Source organism: Coregonus clupeaformis, unplaced genomic scaffold (genome assembly GCF_020615455.1).
Source record: "Coregonus clupeaformis isolate EN_2021a unplaced genomic scaffold, ASM2061545v1 scaf0047, whole genome shotgun sequence".
Lineage (NCBI taxonomy): Eukaryota > Metazoa > Chordata > Actinopteri > Salmoniformes > Salmonidae > Coregonus > Coregonus clupeaformis.
The window spans coordinates 505984-533163 of record NW_025533502.1 but is presented as its reverse complement, the minus strand read 5'-3'; the positions used below and the strand labels follow the sequence as shown (position 1 = coordinate 533163).

General features: G+C 43.3%; 1 protein-coding gene across 4 annotated transcripts in view; it reads left to right on the top strand.

The window, feature by feature from the left end:
- LOC121551200 (cytohesin-1) overlaps positions 1 to 25561 on the top strand; it is a 105526-nt gene extending 79965 nt beyond the window's left edge. For all 4 annotated transcript variants that reach the window (XM_045212738.1, XM_041863746.2, XM_045212737.1 and 1 more), the window contains exons 3-13: positions 5252 to 5316; positions 7036 to 7102; positions 7754 to 7872; positions 9141 to 9221; positions 10875 to 10987; positions 12748 to 12896; positions 13168 to 13279; positions 19437 to 19513; positions 20930 to 20998; positions 22019 to 22173; positions 22511 to 25561. In XM_045212738.1, coding sequence (XP_045068673.1) covers positions 5252 to 5316; positions 7036 to 7102; positions 7754 to 7872; positions 9141 to 9221; positions 10875 to 10987; positions 12748 to 12896; positions 13168 to 13279; positions 19437 to 19513; positions 20930 to 20998; positions 22019 to 22173; positions 22511 to 22589 — 1086 coding nt within the window. In that variant the 3' untranslated portion in view covers positions 22590 to 25561. The remainder of the gene's footprint in view (positions 1 to 5251; positions 5317 to 7035; positions 7103 to 7753; positions 7873 to 9140; positions 9222 to 10874; positions 10988 to 12747; positions 12897 to 13167; positions 13280 to 19436; positions 19514 to 20929; positions 20999 to 22018; positions 22174 to 22510) is intronic.
- The last annotated feature ends 1619 nt before the right edge of the window (positions 25562 to 27180 follow it).

The following is a 27180-nucleotide window of genomic DNA, read 5'->3' as shown; positions in this document are numbered from 1 at the left end:
TACAGTACAGGAGATCCTTAGTGTGTCTACAGTACAGGAGATCGTTAGTGTGTCTACAGTACAGGAGATCCTTAGTGTGTCTACAGTACAGTAGATCCTCAGTGTGTCTACAGTACAGGAGATCCTTAGTTGTGTCTACAGTACAGGAGATCCTTAGTGTGTCTACAGTACAGGAGATCCTTAGTGTGTCCACAGTACAGGAGATCCTTAGTGTGTCTACAGTACAGGGAGATCCTTAGTGTGTCTACAGTACAGGAGATCCTTAGTGTGTCTACAGTACAGGAGATCCTTAGTGTGTCTACAGTACAGGAGATCCTTAGTGTGTCTACAGTACAGGAGATCCTTAGTGTGTCTACAGTACAGGAGATCCTTAGTGTGTCTACAGTACAGGAGATCCTTAGTGTGTCTACAGTACAGGAGATCCTTAGTGTGTCTACAGTACAGGAGATCCTTAGTGTGTCTACAGTACAGGAGATCCTTAGTGTGTCTACAGTACAGGAGATCCTTAGTGTGTCTACAGTACAGGAGATCCTTAGTGTGTCTACAGTACAGGAGATCCTTAGTGTGTCTACAGTACAGGAGATCCTTAGTGTGTCTACAGTACAGGAGATCCTTAGTGTCTACAGTACAGGAGATCCTTAGTGTGTCTACAGTACAGGAGATCCTTAGTGTCACAGTACAGGAGATCCTTAGTGTGTCTACAGTACAGGAGATCCTTAGTGTTCTACAGTACAGGAGATCCTTAGTGTGTCTACAGTACAGGAGATCCTTAGTGTGTCTACAGTACAGGAGAGCCTTAGTGTGTCTACAGTACAGGAGATCCTTAGTGTGTCTACAGTACAGGAGAGCCTTAGTGTGTCTACAGTACAGGAGATCCTTAGTTTGTCTACAGTACAGGAGAAGCTTGTTAGTAGGATTTTTCTTCCCCTTCCAAACCTTTTAAATTAGCACCCCCAGTGCTCCACCCCTGTAATGTGAAAAATATCACATTCTCTAGTCAGAGAGGCATGGTTGTTCTACATCATAATATTTATATCTGAAAGTTCCACAACGTTGTGCCCTGCTGAACGCAGCCCTGCTTTGGAGGGGTGGATTAGGTGAGGGCAGGTGTTTCAGGGTATGGGGTGTAGGGTGGAGGTCTTGGTGGTGTAGGGTGGAGGCTTCTCAACACTTGTCCTGTTGACCCACCAGGCCCCAGACGTTTGTCTGCCCTCCGCAGGCTATCTCTGTCCTCTCCTCTGCTTTTTGATTAAATATTGACTTCACCTGCCATTTAGCTCTACCCCTGCCTTAATCCTCCAGCTGCCCCTTTCTGCAAAGAGACTGACTATATCCTCCAAATATTATGGCCCATGAAGAATGTGTGGCATTTCCCCCCACAAAGTGCAGGACCCCCTTTTAGTAAACTGACTATCTTGAGATGGAGCCTAGCTAGTTGTTTGTGTACTGTGTAGTTGTTGAGTGGCAGTGTGAGCAGTAGGGGGACTAACTGTAGGAGAATAGGGCAAGACAAGTCAGACCTGGGTCAAATTGCATTTGTTTTCTTTCAAATACTAGGAGTGTTTGATTGAGCAAGGAATTTGAAAGACAAATACTATTTGAACCCGGGTCTTGGAAGAGTGTTAAGAGCTGTAAAATGACTAGATCATTTCATTTGGTGTCACTCCTCACACACCCAGACAGAATGGGGTTAGCTAAGTTCCCATGAGACAAGCCGTGTCCTTCATCCAACCCTCATCTAGTGTGTCAGTCAGTGAAGCTCATATCAAGGCAGAGAGGTTCATTAATACATGTTTCTTGCGCTACAAGTTAACGTTGCCTCTCCATGGTATCTCATTTGTCCTTTCATTTACCGTTATTTATCCAGGCTCGTCTTACTGAGATCTAATGTCTTTCACAAGAGAGACATGGGCCGTATTCATAAAACATCTCAGAGTAGGAGTGCTGATCTAGGATCAGGGCCCGTATTCATAAAACATCTCAGAGTAGGAGTTCTGATCTAGGATCAGGGCCCGTATTCATAAAACATCTCAGAGTAGGAGTTCTGATCTAGGATCAGGGCCCGTATTCATAAAACATCTCAGAGTAGGAGTTCTGATCTAGGATCAGGGCCCGTATTCATAAAACATCTCAGTGTAGGAGTGCGGATCTAGGATCAGGTCTCTCCAGTCCATGTAATCTTGATCTAAAAGGCAAAACAGATCCTAGATCAGTACTCCTTCTCTGATAAGTTTTATGAATACACTCCAAGGTCCCGCTGTCCATTTAATCTTATTCATTATGATCTGAAGCGCAAAACTGATCCTTTATCGTCACTACTACAGTACTCTGAGATTCTTTATGAGTATGGGCCCTGGTCAAAATAGCAGCAAGATATAGGTCGTAATCATTAGGGCACAATGTCGCAAAATGTTTTGCAACGGACATCGAAAAATTCCAGGTAGTCCTTTTTTTAGTCTGTTGTTTTCTCTGCTTTGGTCCCTAAAGAATTAGCAGCTCTCTCCCTCTCTCTCTTCTCTCTCTCTCTCTCTCTCTCTCTCTCTCTCTCTCTCTCTCTCTCTCCCTCTCTCTCTCTCTCTCTCTCTCTCTCTCTCTCTCTCTCTCTCTCTCTCTCTCTCCCTCTCTCTCTCTCTCTCTCTCTCTCTCTCTCTCTCTCTCTCTCTCTCTCTCTCTCCCTCTCCCTCTCTCTCTCTCTCTCTCTCTCCATATATATATATATATATATATACACACAGTTAAAGTCGGAAATGTACATACACTTAGGTTGGAGTCATTAAAAATCGTTTTTCAACCACTCCACAAATTTCTTGTTAACAAACTATAGTTTTGGCAAGTCAGTTAGGACATCTACTTTGTGCATGACACAAGTAATTTTTCCAACAATTGTTTACAGATTCCAGTGGGTCAGAAGTTTACATACACTAAGTTGACTGTGCCTTTAAACAGCTTGGACAATTCCAGAAAATGATGTCATGGCTTTAGAAGCTTCTGATAGGCTAATTGACATCATTTGAGTCAATTGGAGGTGTACCTGTTGTTGTATTTCAAGGCCTACCTTCAAACTCAGTGCCTCTTTGCTTGACATCATGGGAAAATCAAAAGAAATCAGCCAAGACCTCAGAAAAAAAATTGTAGACCTCCACAAGTCTGGTTCATCCTTGGGAGCAATTTCCAAACGCCTGAAGGTACCACGTTCATCTGTACAAACAATAGTACGCAAGTATAAACACCATGGGAAACGCAGCTGTCATACCGCTCAGGAAGGAGACGCGTTTTGTCTCCTAGAGATGAATGTACTTTAGTGCGAAAAGTGCAAATCAATCCCAGAACAACAGCAAAGGACCTTGTGAAGATGCTGGAGGAAACAGGTACAAAAATATCTATATCCATAGTAAAACTAGTCTTATATCGACATAACCTGAAAGGCTGTTCAGCAAGGAAGAAGCCACTGCTCCAAAACCGCCATAAAAAAGCCAGACTACGGTTTGCAACTGCACATGGGGACAAAGATCGTACTTTTTGGAGAAATGTCCTCTAGTCTGATGAAACAAAAATAGAACTGTTTGGCCATAATGACCATTGTTATGTTTGGAGGAAAAAGGGGGTAGCTTTCAAGCCGAAGAACACCATCCCAACCGTGAAGCACAGGGGTGGCAGCATCATGCTGTGGGGGTGCTTTGCTGCAGGAGGGACTGGTGCACCTCACAAAATAGATGGCATCATGAGGAAGGGAAATTATGTGGATATATTGAAGCAACATCTCAAGACATCAGTCAGGAAGTTAAAGCTTGGTCGCAAATGGGTCTTCCTAATGGACAATGACATCAAGCATACTTCCAAAGTTGTGGCAAAATGGCTGAAGGACAACAAAGTCAAGGTACTGGAGTGGCCATCACAAAGCCCTAACCTCAATCCTATAGAAAATGTGTGGGCAGTACTGAAAAAGCGTGTGCGAGCAAGGAGGTCTACAAACCTGACTCGGTTACACCAGCTCTGTCAGGAGGAACTTATTGTGGGAAGCTTGTGGAAGGCTACCCGAAACGTTTGACCCAAGTTAAACAATTTAAAGGCAATGCTACCAAATACTAATTGAGTGTATGTAAACTTCTGACCCACTAGGAATGTGATGAAAGAAATAAAAGCTGAAATAAATAATTCTATTATTCTGACATTTTACATTCTTAAAATAAAGTGGTGATCCTAACTGACCTAAGACAGTGAATTCTTACTAGGATTAAATGTCAGGAATTGTGAAAAACTGAGTTTAAATGTATTTGGCTAAGGTGTATGTAAACTTCCGACTTCAACTGTATATATACTGTATCATCTATCTTACCACACAGCATAGACATATACGGATGGCATTCCCTCAGTCTCTGAGTCTAGCAATATAAAGCACTGGTGACCTCTGTGGCGTGTCCGGTGACCCCGGTCATTCTCAGTAACATCCATGTAGTTAAATGGTCAACATGAGGGACATGGACAGGACAGCAACCATGGCCCCGGGCCAGGTGATTGGCCCCTGCTGTGGCCCTGTGGCCCTTGTGACACTCTAGTATCCCCTGGCCTGGCTGACTGTGACGGACAAACACAGGAGGACAAGAGATCTGACACCCTCTCTTTATTAGCTGTGTGTGTGTCCATGCCGTCATGATGTAGTTTCCCCCTCCAGTCTCCATCCTGTTTCACCCTCGTACAGGGCCCTGACTGGTGAATGCCCGTCTGGCCCTTCACCATACCACCCTCCCTCCCTCCCTCCCTCCCTCCCTCCCTCCTCCCTCCCTCTCTGGAACTGGACTCACAGAGCTGTCAGAAAAGGCATAATCGGCAATAACTCCATTAATCTCCCAAACACAACCCCAAAATAATCACATTTTATGCTCCCTACTCCATTTGTATGGAAGTCATTCACCAATGTTCCTCCCTTTAATGTGATTTGTAAAGAAGAAAGTGTTTGGGGAGAAAGAGAGACCTGCTGCAGTGCACATATACATCCGGTTGATATTAGATTGGAGTGGTTAGTGTCAGTGTTGGTTACGGTTATGGGGAGACTGCATGGTGGCAGCAGTGGGCACAGACAGTGGGCACAGACGGTGGGTACTCATGTGTCTGGAGGAGAAAATAGAATGTTCTGGAACCTCACAACCTGTCCTGGGACCTCAGACTGAGTGTAATGCTCTAGTGTGTGTGTGTGTGTGTGTCTATCTCGGTGTGTGTTTGGTCCTAACCCTCTCCTCTCTCTAATTTCCAGCGTCTGAAGAATGAGATAGCAGAAGTGACCAGTGAGATTGAGAATCTGGGTTCCACTGAGGAGAGGTGAGTGTGTAACAGTATAAAATCAGGGTTCCTTAGGGTTCTTCAGGGTTCCTTATGGTTTTTTAGGGTTCTTCAGGGTTCCTTAGGGTTCTTCAGGGTTCCTTACCATCTCCTATCTCTTACAGTCCAAATTGCTTTGTTGTTTGTATTCCATTAACTTAACAAATGACTGTGGTTAAATATTTATACCCAAATGTCCAGATAGTACCAACCCTCTTCCCCTCCCCAAAACACCACGCACACACATGCACGTACTCGTACACACACGCTTGCTCACACACACACACATACAATCACACCCCCACAAACACACACACATTGACTAGTGCTTTTAAGTGTTTCATCAGCCACACCCACCGTGATGGGGGGGCTATTCAATAATGCAGAGGTGTTTGGGTAGAGCAGACAATGGAGGGTCCCTAGGGAAGGAAGAAGTGAAGGGTACTTTGGAGTGTGGGCCGTGGGGTACTCAAGTTGAGGGGGATCCCATTCCATTCCACCACCCACCTCCTAAAGTATGTTTTCAGACATGCACTTTCGTTTGCTCTGGCCATTTACTAAATTGTATAAAGAGCTTTCTGAGTCATCTGAGTCTTTACCAATCCATGTGTCAAAGACAATAAGGTGGTGAAACTGTTGTTTTGTTTCTTTGACTTCTTGACACTCCAGGCTTGAAAAATGCTTTTCCCATCATGCTTATTCTTGAGTCACAATTTCATCATGAATGTTGTCGTCAGTGGCCCATTGGAGCAATTTTAACTGCCAAGCTGATGACAAATGTTCAATTCCTGAAAGTATTATTTTAATGAATAAGTGAAGGAATATATAATATTGACCCAATGTGAGATGAGCAAATCGATTTGAAATGAAAGGCTAAATTCCAATATACTTTTTCTCTCTTTGGACAAAGTTTATATTTACATGGCATCACACAAACACTTATTCTTGGGGCCAGTTTCCCGGACCCTGATTAAGCCTAGTGCTGGACTGAAAAGCATGCTCAATGGAAAATCTCCATTGAAAGTGCTTTGAAGTGCAGGACTAGGCTTAATCAGTATCCAGGAAACCAGCCCTTACAGCATCACAAATGGGGGATATTGTATGTTTGATGTATCAATAATAATGTATCTCTAATTCATTTCATGTTAATCAAATGGCTACCTAGACTATTTGCATTTACCCCCTTTTTTACGCTGCTGCTACTCTCTGTGTATTATCAATGCATACCCCTACCTACGTGTACATATTGTGACGTGTAAGGTCAAGGTTTACTTAACAATGATCAAGAGAAATAACAAAGATAGAGTAAACGACCTGAAGGGGTGGTGATGAGATGATGAGGTGCAGGTACGCTGGAGGTGATTCCGGTGTAGCCGAGGTGGTGTGCTCAGACCGGTGGCTCAGTAGACCGGCGAATCAGAGCGCCGGAGGGGAGCAACGGGAGGAGACGTGACACATATGACCTCAATTACCTCGACTAACCTGTACCCCCTCACATTGACTCGGTACCGGTACCCCCTGTATACAGCCTCCGTATTGTTATTTGATTGTGTAACTTTTTTTTATTTTTACTTTAGTTTATTTAGCAAATATTTTCTTACTCTGCATTGTTTGTTAAGGGCTCGTAAGTTAGCATTTCACGATAAGGTCTACACCTGTTGTATTCGGCGCATGTGACAAATACAATTTGATTTGATGATATTTGATTTGATGTTGCAGGAAAAACATGCAGAGGAATAAACAAGTGGCCATGGGCCGAAAGAAATTCAACATGGACCCTAAAAAGGTGAGTATTAAATAGACCAGGGTTTCCCAAAAGCATCGTAGCACTAAGATCTTCTTCATTCCATTGAAACTAAATGCACGAAAGATGGTCTTAGTGCTATGATGCTTTTGGGAATCCAAGCCCAGGGGTATTCAAGGCTTGCCCTACGAGGTCCGGAGCCTGTTGCTTCTCTGTTCTACTTGATCATTATGTCCCAGGTCTAAATCAGTCCCTGGTTAGAGAGCAATGAAACAAAGCAGTGGAACTGGCTTCCAGGTTCAGAGTTGAATTTGAGGGAAATAGACATTCTGAAGGTGTCCTGTGGGTTTGATATACTTGTGCTGTTCCAGGTTGTGGGTTTTTTGCAGTCCCACTGCGCCAACTCTCAGATCTGACAACGTGTAGAGAAGTGTTTGACGTTTCAGGAACCACAATATCTATTGTAGCGACCTTAACCAAACGCCTAGCAACCTCATTAACTAGGAGGTTCCATCCTCTTGACATTATGGTATGGATCGTACCCATGTTTGAGTCCCGGTTGGGGTTACCCCCGATTTCGCTGCAAAATGATTGCAATCTTTTGATATGCGCTGCACGGCTACAAACAATACGGCCTGGAACGCCCTCGTTGTAACGAGGGTCTGACACGGGATGTATGTTGTATTTTCTCAGGGGATTAAGTTCCTGATCGAGAACGACCTGCTGAAGCACACTAGTGATGACATCGCCCAGTTCCTGTACAAGGGGGAGGGGCTAAACAAGACTGCCATCGGAGACTACCTTGGGGAGAGGTCAGTGGGGAGAGCAGTGACGGCCACTTCTCTTTATGGGAGGGGTGTGTGTTTGTCGTGTCTGTTTGTGTGTGTTTCTGTGTGTGTGTGTGTGTTTCTGTGTAGTTCAGAAGGACGTCACTACTTTCCTGTCAAAGATGAAAAAAATGTATGCACTCACTACTGTAAGTCGCTAAGAGCGTCTGCTAAATGACTAAAATGTAAATGTCCCATTTCCAGATCACATACTTTCCCTAGTGCACCATTTCCTCGGTCAGGTCAGGCACACACCCTTTCCCCCAACGCCCTTTCCCCCAACGCCCTTTACCCCAACGCCCTTTCGCCCAACGCCCTTTATTAGATCCACATCTAGGCCCTCAGACCTCAAAACAGAGGCGTCGATTCCTTCACAGTCCATCTGTCTTTGATTTCCACTTCATCCATTCTAAATCATGTTATTAAGTACCTAAAAATCCTGGAATGTTGGCAGAAGCAGAATTTGTTTTAAAAAGTAGAGTCTCTCCTGAAGAGATACCATATTTTATATTAATTCAAAGCCACATAACAGGCAACACCCAATGGCTGGACAGTGTGTATATATTACCCAGGGAGCATTGCCTGCCTTATAGTGCTACAGCCTGGGTGTGGTCGGCTAGTTGACGAAGCCAGACCAGGAAATGGAGAGCTGAGTTGTGTTCATTAGAGCAATGTTTTAAAATGGTTTGCAACGGAAAAGGTAAATGAGAGTTTCATAAAGGACCCATTTCAGGGAGTCCCTCTCTGTTTCAGTCCGTTTTCTTACATTCTGTAGCTAATGAACATCATCCATATCTCGTCATGGATGCTCTGTCCAATTGGTATCAAGAGATTTCTGATTCCGGTGGGGGAGGGGCAAACTGTGTGTGTGCTCTCCCTGATTGGTCAGGAATCCCCTGGGCAGAGTTTGGGATTGGCTTTGACCCTGTCAGAGATCGACAGGAGGCCGGCCTCCCATGACCTATCTTAGGGGAGATATCATTAACTCCAAAGGCCACAGATGTCAAGAAGAGTGATGTCATGATAGAGGTGTCACCTTGTGTGTGCCCCCTCCCCCAGTTTTTTATTGATTGTGTGTGTGTGTGTGTGTGTTGTGTGTGTATGTGCGCGCGCATGCATGCATGTGTGTGTACGTGCGTTTGAGTGTCTGGCTGTGTGTCTAAAATTTTTTGGGTCTCTGGCTCTACACTCAAATAATTTAGCGATGATTTCAGAAAATCATTACTAAACATATTATATTATTTTCCTTATAGAGATGAGTTCAACCTCCAGGTCCTCCATGACTTTGTGGAGCTCCATGAATTCACCGACCTGAACCTGGTCCAGGCCCTGAGGTAAGAGCCTCCCAGTGGGGCTTTATATCCTACAAATCATCAGGCCCCTATGGGTACTTATGAGACACACACCCACACACTCCAAACGTCTCTGACTCTCCAGAGAGCCAAAGCACAGGCTTCTATCACAACCTCTTCCTGATATAGCATTGTCCTGTAGTTACCTAACGTTATCTTTATCCTCCTGATATAGCATTGTCCTGTAGTTCTATTCCTCCTGATATAGCATTGTCCTGTAGTTACCTAACGTTATCTTTATCCTCCTGATACAGCATTGTCCTGTAGTTACCTAACGTTATCTTTATCCTCCTGATACAGCATTGTCCTGTAGTTACCTAACGTTATCTTTATCCTCCTGATACAGCATTGTCCTGTAGTTACCTAACGTTATCTTTATCCTCTTATCCCCGATACAGCATTGTCCTGTAGTTACCTAACGTTATCTTTATCCTCCCGATACAGCATTGTCCTGTAGTTACCTAACGTTATCTTTATCCTCCTGATACAGCATTGTCCTGTAGTTACCTAACGTTGCTGTTAATCATTAGATATTTGGGTGATTTTGTCACTGCCAAACCAGTTTATCTCTCTCTTCCATTAAATCATCTCACACGGGCACAGCTCTTATAGGGACAAAATGTTTTTTTATGAATGACAATATTCACAATACAACATAGCACACACTTGTAAGGCCCTGCGATAGACTAGCCTCCTGTCCAGGGGGTGTACCTGTACATCAAGCTGCCTCACTACAGAAACAGGAAGTAGATAGACTAGCCTCCTGTCCAGGGGGTGTACCTGTACATCAAGCTGCCTCACTACAGAAACAGGAGGTAGATAGACTAGCCTCCTATCCAGGGGGTGTACCTGTACATCAAGCTGCCTCACTACAGAAACAGGAAGTAGATAGACTAGCCTCCTGTCCAGGGGGTGTACCTGTACATCAAGCTGCCTCACTACAGAAACAAGAGGTAGATAGACTAGCCTCCCATCCAAGGGGTGTACCTGTACACCTGCTTCAGTCTACAGAAACATGAGATAGACTCCTGCTCCTATTAGCTGTTCCATCTAGCATTAGCCACGGCTCGTGGAAGGCTACTTACTTCCTTACACACTTGTACCAGCCATAACATACTGTAACACAGCACTTCACAGAATAGTTATTAGATAGTAGTTGAGCTGTTACACCACCACCAATGTTAGTATGAAGACGCACTAAGAAAACCCATCTACCAAGACAGAAGAGAACTGCAGGGCTAATATAGTATGGATACAACAAGTTAGGATTTGTCCCAACTGGCACCCTAATTCCCTATAGAGTGCACTACTTTTGACCGTTTACATGTTGGTTATTTAGGAGACACTCTTAACCAGAGCGACTTACAGTCAGTGCATTTCACTAAGTTAGATAAAGCAAACAGGAGCCGTTCTGGCTCAGACAAGGCTTACTTACTTTACATGAGAAACAATGGTCCCACTTTCACACCCTCATCAGTAGTTAACAAAGGCCTTCAGTCATCTAGATATGTGTATCAACCTACTGGTCAAAAGTAGTGCACTACGTAGAAAATAGGGTGCCATTTGGTATTTAGACAAAGTTAGTAGTTAATAGATGGTATTGCTGACTGAGCGCTCTTTCTCCTCCCCTGACAGACAGTTCCTGTGGAGCTTCCGGCTGCCTGGCGAGGCCCAGAAGATCGACCGCATGATGGAGGCTTTCGCCCAGAGATACTGCCAGTGCAACCCTGGTGTCTTCCAGTCCACAGGTAGGAACACAGGCTTGGACCTCAGTACCAGGCATGTAGTGAAGAGTCAACACGATTGACACTAAAGCATTGTTAGAGCTAGGGTTACCGCCTGTCATGGTGATGGGAGATTCAAGGGTACCATTTGAAGTGTCTACTGAGGGTGAAGTGGTGAATGGATATACAGTATGAATTTTTGATCTGAAGTTACTGTATACCCCTGTTATAGGGTATCCCACTCCAACAAGTCTGTGTTCACTGATGCACTTTTCAAAGAGGAAGATGTTATTCTCCAGTGTGCAGGTACAATAGGATGTGAATGCCATTCTAGCAGTATTATTCCTGCTGTATTTAGCAGGCATGGTGACGTGCAGACTTGTGTTCAAATACTATTCAAAATCATTTCAAATACTTAATCTGCGCTTGATTGAGCTTGCTTGGCTTAATGGACCAATAGAACAGTCCCAATACTACAAAACTCGCCCATCTGGCACTTCAGGCAGGCTAGAGCAAACGCTCAAAGTATTTGTAAAAAAATATATATATATACTGAACAAAAATATAAACGCAACATGTAAAGTGTTGATCCCATGTTTTATGAGCTGAAATAAACAATCCCCGAAATGTTCCATACGCACAAAAAGCGTATTTCTCTCAAATTTCCTTTGTCAAGATAATCCATCCACCTGACAGGTGTGGCATATCAAGAAGCTGATTAAACAGCATGATCATTACACAGGCTGAAGGGTACTGAAGAGTATTTCTGTCTGTATTAAAGCCCTTTTGTGGGGAAAAACTAATTCTGATTGGCTGGGCCTGGCTCCCAAGTGGGTGGGCCTATGCCCTCCCAGGCCCACCCATGGCTACACCCCTGCCTAGTCATGTGAAATCCATAGATTAGGGCCTAATGAATTCATTTCAATTGACTGATTTCCTTATATGAACTGTAACTCAGCAAAATCTTTGGAATTGTTGCATGTTGCGTTTATATTTTTGTTCAGTGTAAATAGGGAACCCAGGCATGGTGAAGTGTTTACTGGAAGGGTGTCTGGTGTGTTCACGGGGACAGAATGTCCGTGGCAAACAGGCTGCCTGGAACATGGATGCAGACGGATGTGAATAATTCATGGCCTTCTCTCTCTGAGTCAAACAGGCCAGATAATGGAAAGTGCTGCTGCTGTGTCAGCCAGCCTCTGACCACATTGTCTTTCTGCACGCACCTGCATGTACACATGGACACACACACCACACACACTGAGCGACACACACACACACACACACACACACACACACACACACACTTAGCGACCAACACACTCTTTCATGCCTGTCCACCTCACTCTCTTCCTTAACGAGGTCTCTATCTATCTATCTGAATCTAGTCCCCAAAGAGCAATTCTTTCAGCTCCAGTAATTTACATTTTCTATGCTATTGTCCCGGAGAATCTTGTCAGAAGTTGTCTCCCGACGTGGTATCACTTTATATTTGCAAGCAACGCAGCTGACCATCAATCACACCAGTATAAATTGTGTGTCGGCTGTGTGGTGAAAAACTCAGAGGTGTTGGAGCTGGGACTGTCAATATAAATCCACTCCTATATTCAGGTTTCCAATAACACTGTTGGGTTGTAGTGGAGACAGTACTTTCTGTTTCTGGGACTGTGTCCATGTATCTATCTGTATGACAATGTTGGGGTCCCAATTTGCAAATGTGTCTGTGTGTGTGCCTCTGTGCGTTCCTGAATGCTTGTGTCTGTGTGTGTGTGTGTGTTTTTCTCCAGACACCTGTTACATCCTGTCGTTTGCCATCATCATGCTGAACACCAGCCTCCACAACCCCAACGTGAAGGACAAGCCGGCAGTGGAGCGCTTCATCTCCATGAACAGAGGAATCAACGATGGAGGAGACCTTCCAGAGGACCTGCTCAGGGTGTGTGAACAGAGGCATCAACAAGACCTCTCCATCTCTCTCCATCCCTCCATCTCTCTCCATCCCTCCATCTCTCTCCATCCCTCCATCTCTCTCCATCCCTCCATCTGTCTCTCCATCCCTCCATCTGTCTCTTCATCGCTCTCCATCCCTCCATCTCACTCCTGATCCCATCAGACCCCCCTGCCCCAGGGGTCCTCTACCTTCCTCTTCAACCCCCTCTCTATATATATCTGTACTCAAGTCTTAGTGTTTCTCTCACCTCCCACAGAACCTGTATGACAGCATCAAGAACGAGCCCTTCAAAATCCCTGAGGACGACGGGAACGATCTCACACACACCTTCTTTAACCCAGACCGGGAAGGCTGGCTGCTTAAACTGGGTGAGCAGGACTAGACGCTGAAATAACCTTCAGAACGCAGAACGAAGCATTGAAATAATCTTGAAATAACTGTTGTACAGTTAGAAATCCCAAAGGCCTGTATCCTCTCCAATCCTCACCAATATTACTGTGCCCATCGATGACTGTGTTTATCACAGTCTATGATGGTGGGGAAGGTGTGATCGATTCTATCAGAGTGAAACAGAGGCCTACAGACTGACCAATGAGCCCATCTCGATCAGACTGCCTGTGTGTCTGAGTGTGTGTCTGAGTGTGTGTATGTTCAATCCATATACAGTATTTGAGGGGCCTCTGCCCACCCCAATGCATTATGGATGAGGCCTTGAGATCAGACGACCACATGTGGAGGGCTTTCAGTAATGCACGACTAGGCATATTCATACACTCACTCACGCATAGATGCACACATACACACACTCATACCTACACATGATACACAGGCAGACAGACAGATAGCTGCACATTCTGGACATAGAGAGACAACCTGTACAGTGGAGGATAAACCTGTGAACACACTACTATGCTTCCTTCCCCTCTAATGTTACAATTACTCTTCCAGGACTTCCCAATGATCAGTCTTCCAGCAAAGAGAACCACATTATGTCCTGTGATCTAACAGAGACGTACGGACTTCCTAACTCTCCATCCCGTCTGTTTTCCCAGTGGATCTTACACTGTCTCTGTTTGGATGGATTCACAATGACTCTGATATAAATTCACAATAATCTGGGCCATGTTCATTAGCCACAATGGAAAATTAAAATTAGCGTTTCTTATTGGACAAGTCCAGTAGGTAGTGCCTCCCTGTTTCGTTCCATTTTCTCCCGTTTGGTGCCTAATGAACAGGACCCTGAACCTAAATTGAAACCCCAAATCAGTGTGAGTCTTTACCACCCTTCCAGTAAAACGAAGAAGTCTACAATCACACTCCAGTGATACATAACTTGGAATATTGACATTCAGGTGCTACTAATTTGGGTGAAAGGTTAAATAATTGGCCTGAAAGGACTGGGACCCTAGAGGAGGTGCTGTGCAATGTGTTGCTTTACAGAAGTTGGCACCAGTGTAACAATGCATTGAACTGAAATGATTTGGGGTGAGCAGAAGCCCCCTCTGGTGGTTATAAATGTACTCCAGAATAACTCCACTTACCCCAGAGCCTTATATTGAGAGCCTATAATAATCAGAATCTAAATAAGGCTCTGAGACTGATACGTCTTCATCAAATCTGATAATATAACAATGTGTAACTTGATGAATTTACTAAATATCAAAATGCGTTTTTGAAGGCTTGTTCCTCTGAGTGCCAACATTGTAAACCAGTGCATTGAGCCACTCCTCCAATCAGATGAGAAAGAAGTGGTGCTATGATTTTTTTTAATTTAATTTGATTTTTGTATTCTTTTTCTTCCTCGTTTGTTTGTTTGTTCCCATGATTTTGGCTGTTGTCTTTCCCCAGGAGGTATGTACATCTGCTCTTCCCAAAAACTAGTCCATCTTCTCAGCTCTCCGGTGCTTTCGGTGGTCTGCCATTGCTTCCGTTCTCCTTCATTTATTTCCGTTGTACGCTTTTAACTTTTTTGTTTTTTTTGTTTGTGGATTTTGTTGCTGTTGGGTTTCCTTGTTCCGCCATTATCGACTGAATCTAGTTTTATTTGTATGTTTGTATGTTTGTTTGTTGGTCTTCCATTGAGCTGGTGGTGTGTCCACGTGCTTCTCTCTCTCTCTGTGTTGGTCGCCGGGCGGTTGCTAGGTGCTTTGCCTGGTTAGGCCGCTCGGGGAACAACATGGCGGCCATTTTGTTTTGTGCCCACCGTAGTGACGAGTTTGACCTCACCATTATGCTGTGGTGATTGACCTTTTCAGTCTCCGTGTTTTGGCGAGCTGCAGTATTCCTCTTTCTGGAAAGAGCACGACAAAGGGTTTGAAGACAGATCTACGAATGAAGTTAGTTTTGAATTAGCAACCTATTAACTACCATTTAGGAACCTATTCAAAATGTACCAGCATTTTAGATCGTGAATAGTAAATAATGTTAGGATTCTCAGAAGTTCTGACCTCACAAGAACAATGTCTGTTGTTGTTAGCTCTTTAATGGGATCATATGAATGGAATACTGCAGCTACACCAACTGGCTCCAGCTCTGCTCTCTCTGTCATGCTGTTAATGGACCTGAAGGGTGATGGTGTGGCTTTGGTCTGGTGTGGCTTTGGCCTGGCCTGGTCTGGCTTTGGTCTGGTGTGGCTTTGGCCTGGCCTGGTGCAGACCTGGGTTCAAATAACATTTGTTTTCTTCCAAATACTTCAGCAGCGCTTGATTGAGCATGCCTCGCACAATGGAACTAAAAGTGCAAAACCCTCCAGGCAGGATCACTCAAACGCTGAAAGTATTTGAAAGAAAACAACTACTGTGATCCCAGGTCTGGTTTGGTGTGGTGCTGGACTGCAGTGAGGTGGGTGTGGGGAGAATGGAGAATGGGGGATGTGTGTTGAGAAGGGGAGGTTAGGAGGGGAGTGAGGACTGGGTGCCATCTATAGAACCATGCATAAGTGCACTACATGATTAGTGTTTAGAATATAGGCTATATTCTAGCTATTGTGTTTAGGAATAGAGATTGAATCATCTGATGAGACCAAGGAAAGCACATTTTACTTGTCATGTAAATCCTGAGGTCTTCCTCGTTAATTTAAAAGGAATTTTGACAACCAAGTTGCCCCTGTTAATCAGAATATGACACAATTATAAAATACATGTTATCTGACTTGAAGCTGGTGGTCGAAAGAGACTAGTGCTGAAAATGTCCTGGGTCTTGTTCTGTGGGGTACAGCATTGCAAAACAAAAATCTGTTTTCTTATTGAACACATTCAGCTGTTACAGTACCTCACTGTTTCACTTCATTTCAAAACATTCTCTCCTGACTAAACACGACCCAGGTCCCTCCTAACCCTCACTGCCCACCCCCTCTGTTCTGACCCCCTATGTGCATGGGCGATCGCTCCTCCTCCTCCACACCTCCCCAGCCCAGCACCCCCTGACCCACCAGCGCCGCCCAACAAAAATCTCCTCGGGCCGCCTTGTCCGGGACATTTTTTGCCAGGGTCCTCGCTTTCTGAGTGACTGACAGGAACTGAAGTGATCAACCAATCATCAATCAATCACAATCTCCTCCAAGCCAATCAACTGTCATATCATCAGCTGTGAGATTCTGCCATTTGTCTCTACATGACTCTCTGTCTGTCAAGTGTCGCTTCCAACATTCATATGTCACATTCTGAGGACATGATGACGATAACCCAGTGACAAAATGGTGGCAAGGAGAACGTGTTTGTGGCCATGTTCCAATGTCCATACTAGCCCACTACTTAGAATACCTGCCCAATACCACAGGAGGTTGGTGGCACCTTAATTGGGGAGGACTGGCACGTGGTAATGGCTGGAGCAGAATCAGTGGAATGGTATCAAATACTTCAAACATGGTTTCCATGGTTTCCATGTGGTTGATGTCATTCCATTCGCTCCGTTCCAGCCATTATTATGAGCTGTCCTCCCCTCAGCAGCCTCCACTGCCCAATACATTGTTTCATACTAAGAAGTGTGCTAGTATTTGGATATCGGGACGGAGAGTGTTTAAGTGCCCTATCATGACCTCTGTAGTGTGATAGGTTATCATATACAGTAGCATCGCTGCTATATGATCAACACTTCTGTTAGGTGGTGTCCACAACACTGCTCTTCTGTCTTGGTAGATGGGTTTTCTTAGTGCGTCTTCATACTAAAGTTGGTGGTGGTGTAACAGCTCAACGATCATGTAGAACTCTCAGTAGGGTCCAGACATAGAACAGCCAGACATGCCTTTATATCATCATGTTGATTTGTCTATAATCAAAAATGGCATATATCGTGTTTACTCCTAGAGCATGTAGGTGTGTGTCCATGTACACGTTGTATTAATACCATTATGTTTTGATGGTGGGTCTTTAGACTTAAAGAGGAGCCAAAAGGGGTCCCCTAAACTGACAGAAATATTGTCCAGAAATGTCCTAATTGGACAGAAAGGTGTCTTCAGACAATAAATTGATTGGTGTTATATCATATATCACTGTGAATACGGCCAATATTCAAGCTAAAACTCTGTGACGTGAACATTGGCAACTAATCTTCCATAGTGTCTTTAACGACTAGCCCTTCACTAGTTTAAACAGGAAGTTCCAGCCAGAGATAACAATAGAGTGAGTAGCCTACTAGCATAGCATAGCTCCAGGCTAGCTCCAGTTTCCTGTCCCCCCATGACACTGTTTATCTCATCCTCTCAGCGTGAGCTAGCTGCCATCTGCTGCTGTGATCAGGTTTCTCCCTAACAGGAAGTGTGGGTGGTGGTGGGGTCGGGGGTTGGCCACAGATCACTGAGCTGCTGAGTTAACCAGAGACAACCCGCCGGGCATGAAAGAGGCAAAGGATTTGAGCCATGCAGGCCATGAAAAAACGGGCAACCCCTAATCATTTGTGACATTCAGAGGAAGTTCTTTTTTTAGTCTATAGTTTTATAATTAGATTTCTTCTTGTCTTTTTTCGAACTAGTATCCCGCTTGTGATTTCCAATAGTAGGAGCTCAGTTAGGGACAAGTTTTATAATAATAATAATAATAATAATAATAATAATAATAATAATAATAATTGTTAGTAGTACTATTTAACATTCCCCATAGTAGGATCTCATGAACTCCTGGAGGTCTAAACTTTAACAAGTGTTTGGGTTTATATCCCAGCTATTGATCTCCTTTAGAAGTTGTCTACTCTGAGAGAGACTGTTGATCTCCTTTAGAAGTTGTCTACTCTGAGAGAGACTGTTGATCTCCTTTAGAAGTTGTCTACTCTGAGAGAGACTGTTGATCTCCTTTAGAAGTTGTCTACTCTGAGAGAGACTGTTGATCTCCTTTAGAAGTTGTCTACTCTGAGAGAGACTGTTGATCTCCTTTAGAAGTTGTCTACTCTGAGAGAGACTGTTGATCTCCTTTAGAAGTTGTCTACTCTGAGAGAGACTGTTGATCTCCCTTTAGAAGTTGTCTACTCTGAGAGAGACTGTTGATCTCCTTTAGAAGTTGTCTACTCTGAGAGAGACTGTTGATCTCCTTTAGAAGTTGTCTACTCTGAGAGAGACTGTTGATCTCCTTTTAGAAGTTGTCTACTCTGGAGAGAGACTGTTGATCTCCTTTAGAAGTTGTCTACTCTGAGAGAGACTGTTGATCTCCTTTAGAAGTTGTCTACTCTGAGAGAGACTGTTGATCTCCTTTAGAAGTTGTCTACTCTGAGAGAGACTGTTGATCTCCTTTAGAAGTTGTCTACTCTGAGAGAGACTGTTGATCTCCTTTAGAAGTTGTCTACTCTGAGAGAGACTGTTGATCTCCTTTAGAAGTTGTCTACTCTGAGAGAGACTGTTGATCTCCTTTAGAAGTTGTCTACTCTGAGAGAGACTGTTGATCTCCTTTAGAAGTTGTCTACTCTGAGAGAGACTGTTGATCTCCTTTAGAAGTTGTCTACTCTGAGAGAGACTGTAAGTCCTGAGTCAGCTATACTGAGGAGCTACTGAGGAGAGGTGGGACAGTTAAAATGAGCACTCTGGTTTCAGACACAGTATTAAACATGATATACTGCTCTGTCTAATCTATATGGCTAAGGGCTTTTCACTACAGAGCCGAGCCGAACCAAGCTGTACTGAGCTGGCCTGGTTATGCATCCACCATAGTTGCTGGAACCGTACTGAAAGGAAAATGCGAAAAGAGCATATCCGAGCCAACAGGTTGGCACACTAGTATAAAAAGTCGATTACAGAATACCTTGGCCCAGTTTACTCAACAGAACTCCTCCGTAACCTCGTGCTTCTCTCTCATGTGGAGCAGAATAACTGGTTGTATGGATGCTATGGTGTGGGTTGTAGGAGGAGCATGGTACTGTACTGTACGGTGCTTGATGGGGAATGTAGGGAGATGGGAGTTGTAGTTCTATACCTGTTATCTGCCTGTCTGTCTCCATGCGTCTGTCTGTCTGCCTGTCTGCTGCTCTGCCCTCCGCTGTCCGGTGCTCATCCCTCTCTCTCTCTCCACTGAGTCTGGCTAACACCGTCTCTCTATTCCTCAGGAGGACGCGTCAAAACCTGGAAGAGAAGATGGTTCATTCTCACGGACAACTGTCTGTATTACTTTGAGTACACCACTGTAAGTACAACTGTCTGTATTACTTTGAGTACACCACTGTAAGTACAACTGTCTGTATTACTTTGAGTACACCACTGTAAGTACAACTGTCTGTATTACTTTGAGTACACCACTGTAAGTACAACTGTCTGTGTTACTTTGAGTACACCACTGTAAGTACAACTGTCTGTATTACTTTGAGTACACCACTGTAAGTACAACTGTCTGTATTACTTTGAGTACACCACTGTAAGTACAACTGTCTGTATTACTTTGAGTACACCACTGTAAGTACAACTGTCTGTATTACTTTGAGTACACCACTGTAAGTACAACTGTCTGTATTACTTTGAGTACACCACTGTAAGTACAACTGTCTGTATTACTTTGAGTACACCACTGTAAGTACAACTGTCTGTATTACTTTGAGTACACCACTGTAAGTACAACTGTCTGTATTACTTTGAGTACACCACTGTAAGTACAACTGTCTGTATTACTTTGAGTACACCACTGTAAGTACAACTGTCTGTATTACTTTGAGTACACCACTGTAAGTACAACTGTCTGTATTACTTTGAGTACACCACTGTAAGTACAACTGTCTGTATTACTTTGAGTACACCACTGTAAGTACAACTGTCTGTATTACTTTGAGTACACCACTGTAAGTACAACTGTCTGTATTACTTTGAGTACACCACTGTAAGTACAACTGTCTGTATTACTTTGAGCACACCACTGTAAGTACAACTGTCTGTATTACTTTGAGTACACCACTGTAAGTACAACTGTCTGTATTACTTTGAGTACACCACTGTAAGTACAACTGTCTGTATTACTTTGAGTACACCACTGTAAGTACAACTGTCTGTATTACTTTGAGTACACCACTGTAAGTACAACTGTCTGTATTACTTTGAGTGCACCACTGTAAGTACTGGACTGGAACTGGAAGCCTATGTTCCTCGGTTATCATGTTCAATTCAATAAATCTTAAATGTCTGCAACAGGCACACATAAATACATGGCTATTATGATGGATGTTACAGTTGCAAGTTACAACACATTGTCACACTGTAACCTGTTCTGTTTGTGTACTGCTCTGCTATGGACTGCTCTACTGTTTGTTCACTGCTCTACTGTGTATCCATCGGCGACAGGTAGCCTAGCGGTTAAGAGCATTCGAATCCCTGAGCCGACTAGGTGAAAAATCTGTCGACGTGCCCTTGTGCAAGGCACTTAACCCAAATTGCTCTGGATAAGAGCGTCTGTTAAATGACTATGTAAATGTTAAAACAGTTATTGCGAGTATTGTCATTAACAGGGATATTCCACTCACAAAACAACCTAACACTTACTCTCAGATTCATCTTAACTTCCATGTTTCTGTCCTCTTAACAGATTCATCTTAACTTCCATGTTTCTGTCCTATAGGACAAAGAGCCCAGAGGGATCATTCCACTGGAGAACCTCAGCATCCGGGAGGTGGAGGACAAGAAGCCTGTAAGCACACACTGCACCCTCTGCTGGATCGACCACATAACTATCCTTTGGGGACCAAACAAATGATTCCCATTCAAAATCCTATTTTCCCTAACACCTAACCTCAACCCTAATTCTAACCCTAATTGTAAACCTAAACCTAACCTCTAAGCCTAAAATAAATAAAAATATTGTGGGGACTGGCAAAATGTCATAGTTTTGCTATCCTGGTCCCCACAAGGATAGTAAAAACACACACAAACGCGAGATAAAAGCACCATCAAATGTATTGATCTTATTCGAAATATGATCAGGAAAATGATCAGGAAATATGATCAGGAAATAAAACGGTTATTTAATCTCCCATTCATTTGGGATTGAGGCATATAGCTGATCAACACAACCAATGATGTGTGACATGGACAAATATTGACATGAGTTCACTTCTGAGATCTGCAAGATATGACAAACTGATTTTGGAGTGATCCATCCTGTTAGTGTTCAGGGGTTGTAGGGAACAAGATTGAGGGGTACAGCCTAATAATCTCCTTCCTCCTGAAGTGTGCACCCGTTTACTACTCCCCACAAATTTGACCGCATTGGATTGGTGTAAACATGGGCTAGAGGGAGTTTCCATATTGCAGTAATGTCCTTCCAAATCTATGAAGGGAAGTGAACAAGTGCACACTTTGATAGAAAGGAGAGATTACAGTTCAGTAATGTCTCAGGCGAGACTTTGTCTCCCCCTGGTGGTAGTGTGGCACAGCACATAATAACACAGCTTGGGTTCATCTCAATTGTACTTCCTTGATTAAACACAGATGCACGCAGGAACACACACACCTTACTAAACTCAGCATTTCGGACACAGTTGTGGCATTCCTCACATTCTCTCTCCTTGCCTCATTCTCAAAATGTTTTGGAGGAGAAGACCCGAGGGGAGGAACCTTAGATCTTCTGCTCCGATGTGTTTTGAGAAGATGAGGACCTGAGGAATTAAGAAAATACAATTTAAGATTCACTCTCCTCTCCTCTGCGTAGAACTGCTTTGAGCTCTTCATCCCAGAGAACAAGGACCAGGTGATCAAGGCCTGTAAGACGGAGGCGGACGGCAGAGTGGTGGAGGGGAACCACACCTTCTACAGGATCTCTGCTCCCACCACTGAGGAGAAGGACGAGTGGATGAACAGCATCAAGTCTGTAGTACTGCTTATCAACAAGCTATGAATGGGTTATGGATGTGTTGTGATTTTGTTATGGATGGTTTATGGATGGGTTACAAAGCCCTAATTTAGATACTAGTCAAAAAAGTGTTACCCCGTTATCCCTCTTCATTTGATATGTAATCCAAAGATTACTCGTAGCTTCCTTTTGACCTCTGTTCCTTTCCATCATACACCATTGATAATAAACTAGGAACCTGGGAAATTGCAGGGCACCCCAGATTATATTTACAGTGTAAATGAGGGCAAACTATGTTATCCCACCAGGGGAGCGTACTCACTTACCCCACTTCTACCCCCACCCTCACAGAGCTGCCATCAGCAGGGATCCCTTCTATGAGATGCTGGCCACCCGCAAGAAGAAGGTCTCCTCCATGAAGCGACACTAGAGCTGCTCAGGACTCCTCCTCTTCCCCCCGTTGAGAGAGTTTGGACCGATCCTGCTGAGACCCTGAGACTTGTGCTTTCAGGCCTGGGGACGGGGTTGGGGCTGGGGCTGCAGACTAGGGGCTGGGGCCTCTGGCCACGGTCAGCATTTCTCTGGGATAGGCTCTAGCTTTGGGATTCTACAGGCCAACCAACAGGACAGGGAGCATGCTGGGTAGCTGAGTTTTTTTCAGAACCAGGAGCCAAAGCCTCCCCCTCCTAATCTTCCCCCTGCTCCTGTCTCTGTCGCTGAATGCCCACTATCTCTCTCTCAGCTCTGTGTATTTTGGGAGGAGGGGGTCTATCGCTCTTTGGGTGAAATGGATCCCCTCCCTCAAAAAGACACGTGCACACACACACATACTGAACTCATACTCTCACACACACCAATGTCGTACACTGAACTCATACGCATACGCATATGCGCGCACACACACACACACACACACACACACCTTATCTAAACTCAGCAGGTCTGATGGAGTTGTTGTGGCATCCCAACCAAAATATTCTTACTAGCTTTCAAAAAGAAAGGTGAGATGCTTTTCTGTGTGCTTTAATAAGATGGGCAACGTGTGTGTTTGTAAAGCTTACTACTGTATATATTTCCCTCAGAATCTTGAGCTTTTGGGTTTTAGTTTTTGATAACATTTTTAGAAAGACTGAGGGGGAATGGGTTATATTGCCAACCGATTTGAGATTTTTTTTAGAAAACGAGAGAACTTTTTTTGAAGTCTTTCTGTCAAAGTTGCCTCAGGAGATTGTTACTTTGCTCTGGATCGGTCTGTATCAGGATAAACTTAGAGATTACAGTTCATAAACTTAGACTCTGTCCAAACTGTCACTCAGTAACCGAAGGAGAGTTAATTTACAGTGAACATGTTTGCCATTTCTTTTGCATTTATGTGCACATAATCTGTGACAATAATTGAACTTTGACAGCTATATTCCTCCATACCTGTTTGCCCCTGAACCTTTGTTCTTCATATGTAACCGCAGTTGTATGACAGCAGTTTGGACGCGCTAACTTTGTTGTAAAAACACACTCAGAAACACGGTTGTTAAACACAGGGTCGTGTTCATTAGGCACCGAAACGGAAGAACACGGACTGAAACAGGTGGGGACTACCTTGACTTCTCCAATAAGATGTGCTCGTTTTTGTTTTCCATTGCAACAGGTTTTCCGTTGTGTGCCCTAATGAACACTACCCTGATGTGTGGTTTGCACAGGGTCTTATTGTGGGATTATGGGCTAGGGCTCAGCTATCGCTCTTCATTTCCTGTTGGACTTGGAGGTCCATTCAGGGGACTAGAGAGTCTGTTGGAGAGAGTGTATGTGTGTCTGTCATTCAGTACGGGGCGCAACTCAGCGGCTCACAGAGATTTGAGGTGTCTGGAAACTGAGGTATTGTCCTCATCTGCCCCATCCCTCTATTCTGTCCTCTCTCTCTCTCTCTCTCTCTCTCTCTCTCTCTCTCTCTCTCTCTCTCTCTCTCTCGCTAGCTGTAACATACACAGAAGATAATTTTATGCTATTCTTTGTCATTGTCCACCTGACACTCCCAATTAAATGTGTCCTATCATGCTGCTGGTTAGCTAATTCACAAAGACAGTCTTTCTCAGTCGAGCTGGTTATTTTTACCTCTTAAATGCAACAAATATGCCCTCACCTATCTTTTTATCCCATAGGAGCACTCTTAAATGTCCTTCCTCATTTGTAGATACAGTATAAAATGCTAGAACAATCCAGGTTTCACCTTCTTCAACCCACCCTCACCATCATAAAGCATTGTAAAAAAACAAAATACATTGGAATAGCTCTCTCACTTATTTGAAATAGGCTGTTGCATCCTTTACTGTACATTTACATTACATTTACGTCATTTAGCAGATGCTCTTATCCAGAGCGACTTACAAATAGAACTAGGAAGACAGTAATAATACCAGTAAGATGAACAACAATATTATTGTTGTGGATGCTTTCGGGCCGTTCCAGTTAAGCAACAACGCTCGCCAGTTCAAGTGGATTGTCCGTTCCTGGAATTGGAACACCCCGGAATGTTTGTTGGATTGGATTTGAGACAAAACACAGCTGTTGATCAGGAATGTACCACTACGCACCATAGTGGTGGAACTACTCTGATCAGGAATGTACCACTACGCACCATAGTGGTGGAACTACTCTGATCAGGAATGTACAATTACGCACCATAGCGGTGGAACTACTCTGATCAGGAATGTACCACTACGCACCATAGCGGTGGAACTACTCTCCCAGCGCAAGACCGCTCAAGTCCAAATCTGTCAGCACTCATAATGTAAACTCCAGATGTGGCATAATTTACTATAATTTGGAATATATTATTTGTTTTTAAACGGAAATGTACATGGCATCACAATTCCATCCAGTTTACTGCAAATGCAGCTTTATTTGTGCATAAAGCCTTCTCTACTCCGTGATCAGTGCCTGGCTGTCTGTTATTCATATGTTTTTCCTCATTTATGGAGGCAAATTCATGCCAAAAATAAAGAAGCATTGATATTGACAAATTATTAATCAGTATTAGTTTTATTTCAATGTTGTTTTTTTGCCAAGAATCTGCTTCCATAGCTCCATAGCACATCGCCCTGTTTTCCTGGTTAGTTTTCCCTAGCCTTGTCTCAGCGGACTGATCATAGAGATAACAGGGAAAGCAAATAAAACAATCATAAATCTAGACAGAATTTGGTTATTGGTTATTTAGCAAGATTGTATATACTTAAATGTATAGTGGGTTTATCTGTTTTTTCATGTCATTTTGGAGTTTTAATCTAGCAATATGCTATTATTATTATTAGCCATTTTTCTATTTGTTTTGTTTCATAGTGTTTGATTTGAGGTTTCTATTATTGCCATGTAATCAAAAGGTGAAATAAAGTAAAGACAAACTTGTCACTACTGCTAACTGACTGTGTGTATACTGGACGGCCATTATGGACTGCAATCTCCTGTCAATTCATTCAAAATATAAAATGTTTGTCTTTAATAATAGCATACAACAATCACTCTAAAAAAAAATTTTTTGTTTAACATTTATTTTTGCATTATAATTATTACATTTTCATTTTAAGCCCTTGTTCTTAATCTGTGAACAAAAACCGAGGGCATTGGACAGACGTTGTTTTTAGCCCAGTTTGGCTTTTATTGAACAGACCCACTAGAGGGCAACACACTATCAGTACATGTGCTGTAGAGGAGCGAGCTGCACAATAATGAGTCTGCATACTGTCAGAACTTCCACATAGAGGCAGCCTATTACCTCGCCTAGGAAGCCTGTTAGCCTAGGAAGCCTGTTAGCCTAGGAAGCCTGTTAGCCTATGAAGCCTGTTAGCCTATGAAGCCTGTTAGCCTATGAAGCCTGTTAGCCTATGAAGCCTGTTAGCCTATGAAGCCTGTTAGCCTAGGAAGCCTGTTAGCCTATGAAGCCTGTTAGCCTATGAAGCCTGTTAGCCTATGAAGCCTGTTAGCCTATTGGCCTGTGACAAAATAACAAGCAGTAACTGGAGAACCGCAAAATACTTCAAACTATTTTGTTATCATTACTTCCTTTAGCTCAATTGTCCTTGAGACTGTTTCATAAGCGAACATTTATAGCCTTTACATTGCTACAGACTGACTGGGAAATATCAATGTTTACAAGTGAATGTGTATCATATTAAATTATGCCTGGAAATTGAAACTGAATCAATAAAAATGACTCTTTGCAATGGAATGGCGGCTGCTGGAAACAACAGTGAATGAATGGCATTGTGATGGTAGAATGTAGAAAACAGCACTGCAAACTAACAAAAACACTGCTTGTCTGCAAGTAGGAAAAGCAGGCTATTCAGGTACAAGCTGCACGTCATATGTTGCAGATTAAATTCAAACATTGCATTCTGGAACTCTAGTACAAGACTCTTATTTTAACTGCCAAAAAAATATATCTACGTATATATTTTCTGCTTGAATCCTGCAAAAGCACCGGATACCTCAATGCCCCATGTATTGTCTCCCATACAGCTTTTATGGGCAGACTAACCTTTTATAAAAAAATATTTTTACGAAACACATCCTTAAATTTAGACAAATATAGTTTTTCTCATGGGTGTGGGGAGGTGAACTCCTTTCTGTCCAATGAGGTAATTTATTGAAAATATTTCTGTCCATGCAGGGGACCCCTTTTGGCTCAAGTGCACCCCCAGAGGCAACATTTCAATAAAGCCTATTTAAAGGCCCAGTGCTATCAAAAACATGATTTCCCTGTGTTTTATATATATTTCCATACTATGATGTTGGAAAAATACTGTGAAATTGTGAAAATTATGCTAATGCCGTTTTAGTATAAGAGCGGATTGAAAAGACCACCTGAAATTTCAGCCTGTTTTGGTGAGATGGAGTTTTGGACTGCCTAGTGACATCACCAGGCTGTATAAGTTAATAGACCAATTACAAAGAGAGTTTCAAACCTCTCTGCCAATAACAGCTTGTTTTCAGGTCCCTTCCATTAGGCTCGTCCAATTAGGCCACTCAGA